Source organism: Doryrhamphus excisus, chromosome 4, assembly GCF_030265055.1.
Source record: "Doryrhamphus excisus isolate RoL2022-K1 chromosome 4, RoL_Dexc_1.0, whole genome shotgun sequence".
In the NCBI taxonomy this organism is placed as follows: Eukaryota; Metazoa; Chordata; class Actinopteri; order Syngnathiformes; family Syngnathidae; genus Doryrhamphus; species Doryrhamphus excisus.
The window spans coordinates 11,892,051-11,905,533 of record NC_080469.1 but is presented as its reverse complement, the minus strand read 5'-3'; the positions used below and the strand labels follow the sequence as shown (position 1 = coordinate 11,905,533).

General features: G+C 39.7%; 2 protein-coding genes across 3 annotated transcripts; one reads left to right on the top strand and one right to left on the bottom strand.

Moving 5' to 3' along the window:
• Positions 1 to 50: 50 nt before the first annotated feature.
• Positions 51 to 4,571, top strand: si:dkey-245n4.2 (uncharacterized). Of its 2 annotated transcripts, none has more exons than XM_058070349.1 (6): positions 51 to 599; positions 881 to 1,269; positions 1,386 to 1,527; positions 2,238 to 2,360; positions 2,893 to 2,983; positions 3,080 to 4,571. In XM_058070349.1, the coding sequence occupies exons 1-6, from the start codon at positions 455 to 457 to the stop codon at positions 3,276 to 3,278; spliced, it is 1,089 nt and encodes a 362-aa protein (XP_057926332.1). In that variant the 5' UTR covers positions 51 to 454; the 3' UTR covers positions 3,279 to 4,571. The 2 variants fall into 2 exon arrangements, with proteins under 2 accessions (XP_057926332.1, XP_057926331.1); XM_058070348.1 differs by having other exon boundaries at positions 1,383 to 1,527.
• Positions 4,572 to 7,048: 2,477 nt separating this feature from the next.
• LOC131128074 (aquaporin-3-like) lies at positions 7,049 to 12,627 on the bottom strand. The gene is made up of 6 exons (XM_058070621.1): positions 11,998 to 12,627; positions 9,141 to 9,267; positions 8,920 to 9,057; positions 8,153 to 8,268; positions 7,845 to 8,062; positions 7,049 to 7,758 (listed from the first exon to the last, which is right to left on the bottom strand). The coding sequence occupies exons 1-6, from the start codon at positions 12,103 to 12,105 to the stop codon at positions 7,557 to 7,559; spliced, it is 909 nt and encodes a 302-aa protein (XP_057926604.1). The 5' UTR covers positions 12,106 to 12,627; the 3' UTR covers positions 7,049 to 7,556.
• Positions 12,628 to 13,483: the final 856 nt, after the last annotated feature.

Below are 13,483 nucleotides of genomic sequence, written 5' to 3'. Positions count from 1 at the left end.
ATATATCACATTCTTTGGGGGGCACGAAAGACACAGAAAAACATCATGTGACCGCACAGGCCTCCAAAGCTGTCCCATTTTTCACCATAACGAGTGGGCAATCCTATTCAGCTTGGAACAATGTTTTCTTCTACTTAACAGATTTATGGCCTTCAAATGCATCTCCAACCGTTGGCCATTTGCATGTTGTGTACTGACTGGATCACCTATACTGTAAAAGTATGTGGAAGTAGAAAAAACGCATTCTTATGTAATAGGCATGCAAAAAATAAACCAAATTGTCTAAAAACCCTAGAACTGACATGCATGCAAACATTGATGCATTTATAGTTTTATAATGAAAGAGTTCCCCACTTTGAGAGTTATGGATGTCCCCTAGAGTTTCAGGAAGGAATGCAATACCACCCCCAACATCCCCCACCCCCCTGCTTCCATTCATCCACTCACTGCAGTAATGAATGCAATAGAGGAGGGAGGGAGGCTACATGAAGTCCACTTTCCAGTTAGTTGCACTTGTTCTGAGTGGCCGACTGGACCCATCGCCACCATGGGGAGAAAGATCAAGTCTGTTTACCTCCTTCCACTCATCATTTTTATTGGTGAGTCGCAGTTAAGAGTTTGTTTACAGCAACTATCTCAGTATTTAAATTGGTTATTGACTGCAGCTGAACTGTTGACACTTTTGCTTATACTTTCACTGGACTGCAACACAAGCCACTGGTCACAGTTGTGTGCCTGCTTTATTGCTCAATATCTCGACAAACTATAGAAAAAGCTTGTAATTTCTCAGCATTAACACAATTTCTGGAGGCTAAATGTATGTTTTGTGTGTTCACATTACCATACTGTATATGTTTGCTTCCTCTTGTCCCCTGTACAGAAGTGTCTGCTTTGAAGATACGGAACAAGCTGCTGGGAACATGTTTGCAGGTACAAGATGGGATACCAGGGGGGAGAGTGTCACTCGGGGAATGCAACCCCCAGTCTGCGTTACAAGAATGGCTCTGGCTGTCTAGCAACCAGGCTCTCACCAACCATTTCACCGGGGAGTGTCTGACTGCACCAGAGGAGCAGTTTGAGGGGGTTCACATGCAGCCCTGCAATGCTGAAGGCCAAATTGAAGAAGCTGGAACAGAGTTGGACAGTGATGCAGGCAGACAGAAATGGTCTTGTTCCAAGAAAGGCCACTTGACTTTGCTGGGGAGGGGACTGCACTTGAGTGCCACACAAGAGTCTACTTTACTATTCTTGTCGAGGGAACATAAACAGGTGAGAATGTTTAACTAGACAAAACAGAATATTTTGAATCTGCACTGATATTGGGTAGTTAGAAAGACGCGTGTAAACTATGGCGCTACCTTAAAGTTGATTTGACTCACTAGCAGGGCAGCCGGTGGAGGACACTGGACAACCAAACACTGTGTGATGGCAGAGACGGCAACCATCACCACCACAACCAACATCACCACTCTCTGGGGAAGTCAGTAGACCTCACTTTACCAATCACTGACATGGACAGACAAGCAGGTAAGGATAATTAATGTGTTTGCCAATAGTATTCATTTCATTCATTCATTCATTTTCTACCGACAATCCTCACGAGGGGCGCGAGGGTGCTGGAGCCTATCCCAGCTGTCTTCGGGCGAGAGGCGGGGTACACCCTTGACTGGTGGCCAGCCAATCACAGGGCACATATAGACATAAAACCATTCACACTCACATTCATACCTGTGGACAATTTGGAGTTGCCAATTAACCTAGCATTTTTTTGGAATGTGGGAGGAAACTGGAGTCCCTGGAGAAAATCCACGCATGCACGGGGAGAACATGCAAACTCCACACAGAGATGGCCGAGTGTGGAATCGGAATTGAACTTGGGTCTCCTAGCTGTGAGGCCTGCGTGCTAACCGCTCTTTAACCGACTTTATACTCTTGAATAAAAAGCAAACTAGTATTCAGTACAAGATGTGAGATATCATATCCCAGTGGAATTCTGCAGTAAGCCTGCTAGTCACATTACACTGGCTGTAATATATTTAAGTGCACTTTTGCTCCATTCTGTGTTCCTTGTGCTGGAAGTCAGCCAGATGCCATATCGTGTGACATCATTTTTGCCCAGTCATGGAAATAATGACTCATGTTGCATTTTCACAAAAATCTCTTTTTCATATCTCTTCATCATATCAAAATCTATAATGTATTTGCCCTGTTTTTCTTCTTCTTTCCCTCCCTTGTAGCTGATGTTACATTTAGTAACAGCGTCACAGAAGAATTTCCAGTAAGAAACGCGACTGATGTTTTATCCCTGACCACCAAATCCCCTGCGGATCCTACCATGATTTTCTTCAGCATGGACTACGGTAAATTATTGATGTTAGAATAGATGTACCAATTATCTAATTGGAAGAGAGAAAATGCTGGCTTCAGGCATGCAACTGTGTGTTAATGATCCACCACTAGGTGGCGATAAAGGAAAGAAAATGCAAAGAATGTTTGTAGTGTGGGTGCATGTTTGAGTGTGGGTGTTTGGTGGTGTAATGCCTTATATGCTTTATAAGCCAATGCAACAATTGCATCAAAATATACTTTTGCGAAGATACTAATGCTACCTTGATTGACAGAGTCATAAACAGCATAAACAGCTTAAGCAATATAGTTTGCAGTAGTGTAGAAATCACTTTCAACTGATTTGAAGTGCAGTTCTACATCAGTTCAGTTCTACATCTACCAGTTCTTGGATCTATGGATTTCATTGTGTAGATGTACTTAGTGTCGAGGAAACATTCAAACACATAAACAAAAAGTGCATCCCTGTTTAGAAATAGTTAGCAGTAAATGGTGGCATTGCGGTTTGTGTAAAAGTAATGATGTGCTGCATATATACCTTTACAGGCATGGGATGGAAAATAACCATGTTGGTTTTAAGCTCATTGGCTCTCGTCCTGGGTACGGTGATCCTTATTCTCAATGTTTATTCAAATAGGTGAGTGTAAACACACGCCAATGTAAAGAATCTTATATGTAAACCTGAGTCACAAGGTCAATAAGTTTACATTGTAAACTTGTATTGTTGTTGCAGGAGGAAGAAGGTGGTATGTGTTCTGAAGTCGTACGCTCCAAGACCAGAGGCCCGTGTTCCAGGATCCCCAGTGCCAAATGAGAGAGCTCCCTTAACAGAGCATGCCATGTGCCTGCCGCTCTCCTCTCCTAGTTTACAGCGAGGAGAAATCCTGATTGAGTGGAAAGATGGCACCGTGACGCCACTCTATGAGGCCTGAAAGTTGTGCAATTAGTACACAGAATGTAGCATCTGATAAGGCGACTTTAGTGAAAACAGATGGCTAAACTAATAGAAAACTGGAGGTTTTTCATGGAATGTATGAAGTTATTGATATTGCAATGATACAAAGTGAGCTAACAGTTTAAACATCCCCTATTACTATGCCAAATCGATGTGTACCACCCTGATCTATATGTGTTTTCCCCACCATTTCACTGAGGGAAAAAATCAGGCTTCACTACACATCTTAAATAAAGCCTCTGCAAACTATCCATTAGTCTACAGACACGGGAGCTATAAGTTTGATCATTTTGTTTTTATTCAGCGAATAAGCTCATCTATGATAGATACATATCAGATTTCTATCTACATACGAACCAGTCCTGTACTCTTTACACTGATGTGAGAAAATCAGGTCAGGTCACTACAGGTCGCGTTTGAAAAAAATAATCTGAATTGACCTGCAGTGTAAATGTTGTGCACAATAGCCCTTCTTGAAGACACACACTCTCGCTCATTAGCATTAAAGCAACAGATACACAATCCACCGTGTTGCCAATAGATTTTGGTCAATACACTTTCAATACATGGTTATTGGACCTCTGAGACTTATTTTAAAATTGGGATTTTTACCAAACAAATATCATCTGGATTAAATCAAATTGGTTGAAAGTGACAGAGTTCACATTTTTGCTGCAGGTTTAAACTAAACATCATGTCATTTCTTTTTCTTAATCTCAATGTAGTAATTATTGCTGTGTGCTTATGTGGTTTTTTTTACTCTGTATAAAGTTGTTTTGTAGTCATTGCTACCATAGTTGCCAGTTGCCTTTAAGGTGGGCAATATTGTGTAATATAACAAGAAATAATGCTTCAGCTTTTTCCTTTCTCTGTAATGTAAAAATGGATCACTCTCAACCTTTTGTTTATATGTCTGTTGCAAATACTGTAATTCATGTAGTACATTTTCTTGCATTTAATAACATTTTCTATCATGAAAATGGGGGATGTACAGTAAATAATGTTTTTTGTAGGGTTCCAGGTGTATGTTGACCATGACTTCTAGAGTATAAATTAAGGTAGATAATCGGTAACTCTAACCAACTTGTTAAATTAATCCATTGTTTTCAAACATCTTGTACATTTTTAAAGCTATCATTTACCTGTATTAAAACTCTATGTTTACCACTGGTTTTGCATTTTGTATGAACTGTATGTGTGCATATCCATGACAATAATATTTGCACATAGTTGCTGCTTGTTACCCAAATATTGTTATAGTGTGCTTGTGTGTGTCCTTTTAATAAAATGTATTAGATACTAGTCTACAGTACACTCGTGATTGTATGTGACTATAGTTCTAAGGAATAATACATTTGCCTGTAGCATGGAAACCTCTCTGTGGGAGGAATCTACTCTAAGTGTTTTTTTGTTTGTTTGTTTTTTTACAGCCTGTGAGGCTGTAATTGGATTGTATTTTAACTATAATCTAGATCTGGATATGAAGTGCGACATTGTTTTCTTGTCATATATTAATGTGCACTCAGTGCTCTTTTCATTCTATTAAAATGATTCTTTGTTTATAGGAGAAAGTGTCTCCCCTGCTGGCAGTGTTTAAACTAATGAGAGGGGAGCCACATCATATAAACTGCTTTCTACACTGTGAAAACGGCATGGCATTTACCCCCCCACCCAAACCACATCCATATGCTTGGAGCAAAAACAACTTTATTTCGACAAAGCATCATTTAGGGAACTGTTTTAATGAATGTTTACCTTAACTGTTTGTAAAATAGTCCTGAATCATCCTTATATAACAATATATTCCTGGCATTTAAATATGCATATCCAACATATTAGGTACCCAGATAACAAGGTGACATTGAAGCAAGGTAGAATATATATTGAAGTCTCAATGTTAGATTGTTGAATCACTGTCGGATTTCAATCTGGCACCACTTTGCACATGCTGACATTGAAACATCGATTTTGTCACCACAGGTAAACACAATTTCAATAGTATTTCAACTATTGTGAACATTGACACAAACATGACTAGCAGTCATTAGTCAATGCATGTATTAAACTGGAAATTGAATGCTACTGTACCTTCAACTGGGTCCAGATATCCCAAACCCAATCCCGGGTGAATCTATGCTGTAACATTAGACAATGTAAAGAAATACACGAAGGTGGCGGAGACTTAGAAATCTGCTGACATGAGAAAAGACCAAAAATATATATTTTGATGTCAAAGCTTCTGAAAGTCATACTGTAAACATTTCCATTAAACACTGAAAACTAAGACTGCAGAAAGTTTTATTTTACAAAAGTTCTGCAAGATTTTTGCTTGCTGACTACAGTAAACAATTTGTCAGAGTGATGCGCTACAAAACTGAAGAATGCCAGTTGCCCCACATGTTCACATGTTCAGCTTGTTTTGTCTGAAATATACTGACATCCAGACAGGAGACAACGTTGGAGATGAGACTTTGGCATGCACAACCTGACCCAGGGGACGTAACAGAGACTTTAAAGCTATACTCTGTAGTAACCCTTGTAAAATTGATTATACTCGGTATGTCGGATGCTATATTGCTGATATTACAAAGTTTAAAGATGAAAGCATTCCATGTTTTTTTTTGCAGCAGACCAGTCAGGGCTTTTACATTTCCTTCCTTTTGCAACATGTACAGTTAGAAGCATTTTTTCCTACATGACATGGTTTCTTGAGATGTTTGTCTACCACTTAAAATACATTACACCTGATCGGATAGATACATTTTTGTCAAACTGTGCCTGACAAATTGAACATTTACGCAGTCATAAGGTTGATTAGAGTAGCTTCACACTGGAATTACATATTTCCAGTTCAGTTGACTTAAATGTCCTGTGTTTCACTTTGCAGGCCGAGTAAGTAAGAGTCAGTTTCCTATGAGGAAAGCTATGGTTACAGATAATTTAGATGGGTGAACGGATACAAATACAGATACAGATAATGGTGTACTTGCTCATCCCTAATGGTCGTAAGACAGTATTTAACTCTTTATTGTAGTAACTTAAGTTTCATTTGTTTGATCTGGGTTTGAATGCCTTTTCCAAGTTGGACCGGTTGGGCAAACTCCCATGCACCTTCCAGTCCCCTCGCGAGGGTGTAGAGCTGGTCCAGAGTTCTGCGACCGGGATGAAAACTGCAATGAACCTCTTGTAGCAGAGGTTGGACAACGGTCATACCCTTCTCTCCAGCACCCTGGATTAGACTTCCCCAGGTATGCTGAGGAGTGTGAACCCCTTATAGTTGGAGCACACCAGACGGCCGCCCTTCTTAAAGAAGGGGACCACCACTTCGGTCTGCCAATCCAAAGGTACTGTTCCCGACTTCCACACAATGTTGAAGAGACGTGTCAGCCAAGACAGTCCCTCAACATCCAGAGCCTTGAGGAATTCCTTCCATGGATTAACATGCCACCTATTCACATTATGATAAAATACGCCTATTTATGTAGCCTGTTTTTCTCCATTTTATTGTTATTATTAGAACTTGTCTTTCAAGATGAAATGTCTGTTCTTGGTCTCTGATTTTATAAATCAAAAATGGGCCTTGTAGTCCAGTGCAACAGCATGTGACCGGAGAACCAGAAAAAAGGCTAAAGAGAAGAAATAGCCTTTACATTTCCAATGCAAAACTAAGCATTTTTAATGTCATATCAGTTTGGTAAAGAGAGAAGCATGATCCACATCCATGAAACCATAAAAACACTTTATTGTATCAGTACAAAAGAACAGCTCCTCAACTGACATACAAAAAAAGACAATATAAAGAGGCTCATATTCCAGTCTAGTACCAAAACACCAGTAACAAAAGGTGCATGGTTCACGGTTCAATTCATGACTACGTGCTTATAAGTTTGTGACACAAACTCATCAACAATGTCATTTAACTGTTTTCCCACAGTAAAATAGAAAGTAGTCTTTGGACTTTAATCATGGCCAGTTTGTTAAATTCTTTGAAATCATCTGGACTGGTATAAGATCTAGTGCTAATGTAGATTAAAATAGATTTAAAACTACACTGGTACAAAGAATAAAATACTGTTTATACATGAAGGCTGGGGACACAATTTCAAAGCTCCCCTAGTCCCCTATTCTACACATAATACAAATGACGACAAAATAGCTTCATTTCATGATCACATCATTCTGGCAGTAGCTAGAAAGGGGATGGAGATCAACTGTGCTGGAAAGGGAATCAAATGTGTTTTGTGGCAAGAGCTGCTCAGTGAAACTGTTTGGTGGCCTCTTTCGACTTCTCGTTGGTGCTGACATTGGTGAGTCGAACACTTTCCTCCTCCGCAGCCCTCCGGTCACGAACCTCTCCCTCCTCGTGGAAACCGACCATCATTTGGTAGATGATGACGCCGATGATTGTGCCGAGGAAGGGGGCAAAAACAGGTACCAAGAACCAGCCGTTTCTGACGCTGAAAAGTGACAATTCCGATTGTAAGCACTTTGTTGTCAAAAAGCTCTACAAATTATTATAATTACAAGTAAAATGGGTGCTTACGTGAAAACCTCTGAGCCCCACCCGGCTACTGCAGTGAAAATACGAGGTCCGAGGTCTCTGGCAGGATTGACGGCATAGCCAGAGTTGAATCCCATTGACAGGCCGATGACGAGAACCACAAAACCCACAGTGAAGGCCTCCAGTCCTTGTGGGATAGGGTTATTGTAGGGATCCACAATGGCCAGAATGCAAACGATCAGTGCCGCTGTGCCAATAATCTACAGTGGAGAGGGATAGATGGACATTATAAGTTTGATTACCCAAGTATTTTATTTATATGTAAGGAATAAAAGAAATCAAAATCTTGCCTGATCAAAGAATCCATTGACAATAGTGAGATGTTTTCCAGGATAGGTAGCAAATATACCAGCGGTTGCATTTGGTCCAGTCACATTAAATGCTCCAGGAAAGTCCCACAGAGCATCTGAATGGTTTCAAGAAAATAAAACTTTGTAACACTGTGACTCACGGTGTCATCTTAAAAAGAACACTAAACTCATCACACAGCATCTTAACATTCAAAAAGAATACAAAATAAATATACAAACAAGTGTCAATATGAGTTTAAAATGAAAAAAAAAATGCGCAAAGCATTCATTGGGGCATGCCGGCGCTGCAATTATGTCAGTCTCCCTCTGGGCTCCTCTGGCTCTCTCTGGGGGACAGATGCAGCATTGCAGTGACTGCCATCCATTCATATAACCATCCATCTTTTAAAGTCTTATTGATACTCGTTTGTTGTATATTTATTAGGTATACCTTTTGAGTGTTAAGATGTTGGTGTGATGAGTTTAGTGTTATTTGTATGATTGTTACATTGGTAATGACATCCTACAATTTCCAATGGGTTGACAAGCTCGGCGTGAGTATTTACATAACTCATGATTGTCTCCTGTCAAATATAGATCTGCCTGGTCCTCACAGATTTGTGCATTCCACAATATGCCATTTAATGACATGGACACGTGCGGCTTATATATAAATGGCTCATCTTACTCAGACCGTTGGTGAGCTGAAAAAGCAATGTGATCAGAAAGCCTTGACAAAACCGAAGTTTTTGGGACTCGTCTCTTACCGTAGTACATGCCAAAAATGACGGCCGCTCCAAAGAACCCGCCAATTGTCTGAAAGAGGAAATACATGGGGAACTTTCTCCATCGTTCCCTCCCGAGCAGGCATAGGGCGAAGGTCACTGCAGGGTTTAGATGTCCTCCTGCGACGAGCACATGTAGACAGTGAACAACGGTGCCACAGCTTGTGTAATAATAAAAAAAAAACATTAGCCTGAAACCACACCTGATATTTGGCCACAGACTAGAATCCCCAAGGTGGCAGCAAAGCCAAAGGCAAAGTTTACCGTCAGAAATAAACCATGAGAACCACCACTCAACACCAACTGGGCCACGGCACCGCAGCCGAACATCTGGAAGACAAATGTACATCATTAACTACAACCGCTAATGTCAGATAGTATGCAGTTTGAACAATTTTGAATTTGACCTGAGAAAAATACGGTTTTAAAGCACACAGTTAGAGCATACAGTTTGAAAAAAATCAATCAAGCTATTTTGCACATCATCACTAACGAAACAAATCTTTGACATGATCAGTGATGGCAACAAGGAAAAATGCAATGATGACTATAGAACTGGAAATGGAACGTAGTATGATGTTGTGGCTGCTCAGTTCACTGTATAATATGGCTAAGTCAACAAAAATACACTAGTAAGTGAACTGTAAAGTTTTGATGAGATGTATGCAACTCAAGAGCTAGCAGTATGTGTTAGTCTCATAGTCACAGTTAAGGGTGATTGCCAAATTCTTCTTTTTATACTTGTATGGACAGTTACTAAATGCTTCATTGTGTTTATTACTTATGGGATAAATTGGGAATCTAAATAAACCTCTAATGTTTCAAAGTATTTCTTTCTCTTTTGGCTTTTCCCTTCAAGGGTCGCCACAGCAAATCAATCTCCTCCATCCAACCACGTCTTCTGCATCTGTCTCTCTCACACCAACTACCCTCATGTCCTCCTTCACTCCATCCATAAACATCCACTTTGGTCTTCTTCTACGCTTCCTACCTGGCAGCTCGAAACGCAGCAGCCTTCTACCAATATATTCACTATCTCTCCTCTGGGCATGTCCGAACCATCTCAGTCTGGCCTCTCTGACTTTATCTCCAAGGCGTCTAACATGTAATGTCCCTCTGATGTACTCGTTCCTGATCCTATCCATCCTGGTCACTCCCAATGAGAACCTCAGCATCTACATCTCCGCTACCTCCAGTTCAATGTATGTATGTAATGTTTTAAAGTATATCACAATCATTTATGTGTTTTTACGTTGTTTAATGATCATTATCAGTAAATCAAGACAAATACATGTACTGTAGGTTTATACTGTAGTTACAAAAGGTTGACTGTGTTAAAGCATTCAATGATATTTAAATATAGTCCAGGTTCCATTTACTGTAGATCAATAAATGCTTGTTTGGTAGTGTATTTTGGTGTATCTGGTTCATAGTGTAAGTAGTCAGCAGATGAGGATGCATCACTGCTAAGTTGTTAATGTGTAGATTGCATGCTGTGTTTGTCATTTTTTGCGTGCACTTTATTGGTCTGTATATGAAATGTGGGCTCCACACCTTTTTACTTTCATACTGTTAATCATATCATTATATAGGACTGCTCATTAAAAAAAACACAAAAACACACTTTCTTCAGTATATACTGATCTAGTTAATTTAGATGTTTTGGTATTCCAAAACCTGCTGATTCAGCAAGTTATGCATTAGTGCAGCCACAGACAGCCTTAATCACTGTGGGGGAAGCCTATAATAAAACCCTCTGTAGACCAAAACAAACATCTGCAGACCAAAACAAACTGAAAGTTAAATTTAAAACACAACATTGTTTGTGTGGTGCCTTTTGGAGAAGAAGAATTTGATCCAGGTCGAAAACAAGCAAGACGATGCTTGTGCTTGTGTGTGTTAACAGCTACATGCCTACATACACATACTGTAGGTGGTTTGCATTGTCACCAGCGGAAACTAAAGTTGTGGCATCGGAGAGAGAGAATGTTCGGTGACACTTCTGTCATAAATGAAGGAGGAAATCAAACATGACACGCACTCTTTGTGCTTCTAGTGATGTGTGTCACTGTTAAATGCCTGGACCACACCTTTATGTGTCATTTAGTAAATGTTCAATTATTATGTCAGAAGAAATTTATGTGTTTTTATTGGACAGTGCGCCTGTCTTCCCTATTCTCTGAAAAGCAGATTTTGTGGAACTTATTTTGGGGTGTTTTCGGCTCTCCCAAAACTGTGTTTACTCACTGACCAGAGAATTCAAAATCAACAATTTTCTCAAGCTGCTGCACTCCCTCTCCGGTCTTCTGGCACCTCCCATTCCAACTTTGAAAACCAATGTTCCATTCTATTCAAGGACTGGTTCAAGACTCCTCACCGTCTTATTCTTTTAAATAGAAGATCAAGTTAAATAAAAGGAATAATGGAGCGAGTTTGCTTTACCGAGGAGCCCTCAAGCAAGACATTGATCTCCTTGGTTCACTTGGGTTGACATTAGAAGGCTGTTTTTCTGAAGATTAATCTACAGAAATTATTTTAATTATATATCCGTTTCTACAAATATTTGCCAGTAAATTTTGCACCCTAATCAATAAATTGCCTTTAGCAGGCAGTAGGTGGTAATATATACACATATACACTGTGGCATGATAAGGATATCACTAAGGCCCCTGATTCTAGTTCCGAGATTACACATTGAGTATTGTATTATATATACATAACAATGCAAACATAGCTTACATTTACACTCTTACAAATATTGCATACAAAGGCTAACACTTTGCATCCTCTGTAGTGTGTGCTTGGTTTGTGAGTTGCTTTCATCACTTTGACAAATATTGTCACTGAAAATTGACCCAAGGAACAGCAGTAAAGTAAATGATTAGACTGCAGCATAATAGAAACAATGGAAAGTGCAGAAAAGTGACTCTATAGAGGAGGTGGAGCAAATCAAATGTTGATGACTGATGTTGATCACCTTAACACTGAAAACCCAGCATTAATCCACGACCTGACCATGTAATAATACAATCTATCTATCTACTGTCCATATAAACTTACCACAAGGATGAGCGTTCCTAGACATTCTGCCAGGGCCTGGCGAAGCAGCAGGTTGCGGATCTGGAAGGTCTTGGACAGTTTTTCCAAATATATCTTTTGTCTGCCCATGTTGTCTTAGTGGTGGAAGGACGGAGCAGGCACACTTGGTTGGCAGGCTTCACAGAGTGGATGGGAAGCTGGAAAGACCAGACTCCTCTTATAAAGACGGCAGTCTTGAACTGGGATGGTGCCAATCCCGAGAGCGACTCCACCTACTGCAACACGCCTACAGTTCACACTGCACGTCACAATGTGAATCACAGACTGGATTGCATGCATTTACACATGTGCATTTTATATCTGACAGTCTGAAATGTTACCTGTATGTGTAGTATTTCCTTTAACATTTCATAAAATGCATTAGTCATTCATTGTGTAAGCGATTGAGCTATACATATTACAAATAGGTCATGGTAGGGGTGCCATTGGGACAACTTGGAACCAAATTTAATACATTCAGTTGAAATGGAAGCCTTATTATAAGGCACTAGAGTCATGTGATTTCAGCTAACCAATCAAAGTAAATTCATAATTCAAATATATTAATATAAATGAAGAATTTTCAAATTAGAATCCAACGGATTTAAAGAGTTAAATCTGCATATATCCATGCTTCTTCCTTCCTCACCACCTCGCCTGGTTTGGGCTGACCTGTTCTTTTGTTCTTGGTCTGAAACTTCATCACTGCACATTATTCTTCATGTCCTTTCTCTGGTTTCAGAAGTGTGAGAACATTTCAGGCTTGAAGAGATACAGTATAGCTGAGATCTACATTGCAGCTGGAAAGCATTCACATGAGTGCTTTACTTTTTTACACGTTACATGACAGCCTTATTCCAAAATAGAACCTTAGAAAAATGTGTCCAGAAATTTGTTTGGAAATGGAAAACTATGAAATCACATGTACATGTCTGTACTGTCATGGCATATATAGTTTTTTTGCTCTTTAATTAGCATTTTGACTGTTTCTATGAGATTTTTAACCAAGCTCCTAAGAGGAATAAAGCTGTGACGCAAATCACCACCAAAGGGCCCTGAGGGTTTGTATGAATCATCTTAAGTCAGAGTTTACCTGCGTTTGGAACGTTGTTTGCGGCGTGATGATTCAGATGATTTGCCACCCCGACAAAAAAGGTGCAAAAGAAACTTGTCAAAGTTTTCTCCCTGTCTGAGAAAGTAATATCGTGAATAAGAGAAAGGAAAGAAATGAGGCAGCTCAGGTGAATTTCAGCCAGTTCCTCTACTGTATTCAGCGCATGCATGACTGAGAGTCATGGGCCCCAGTAAATAGGTAAACAGCTTTATCTGATTGTGATTTTTTTAGGGTCAAAAATGATTAAAACAATCTAACAGTTCGATAGCCACATTGATTGAAGGTAAACCTCCAAATTAACTGACCAGCTACTAGCTACATTAAATGGTTTGGTCCAATACTACATTCAAAGTT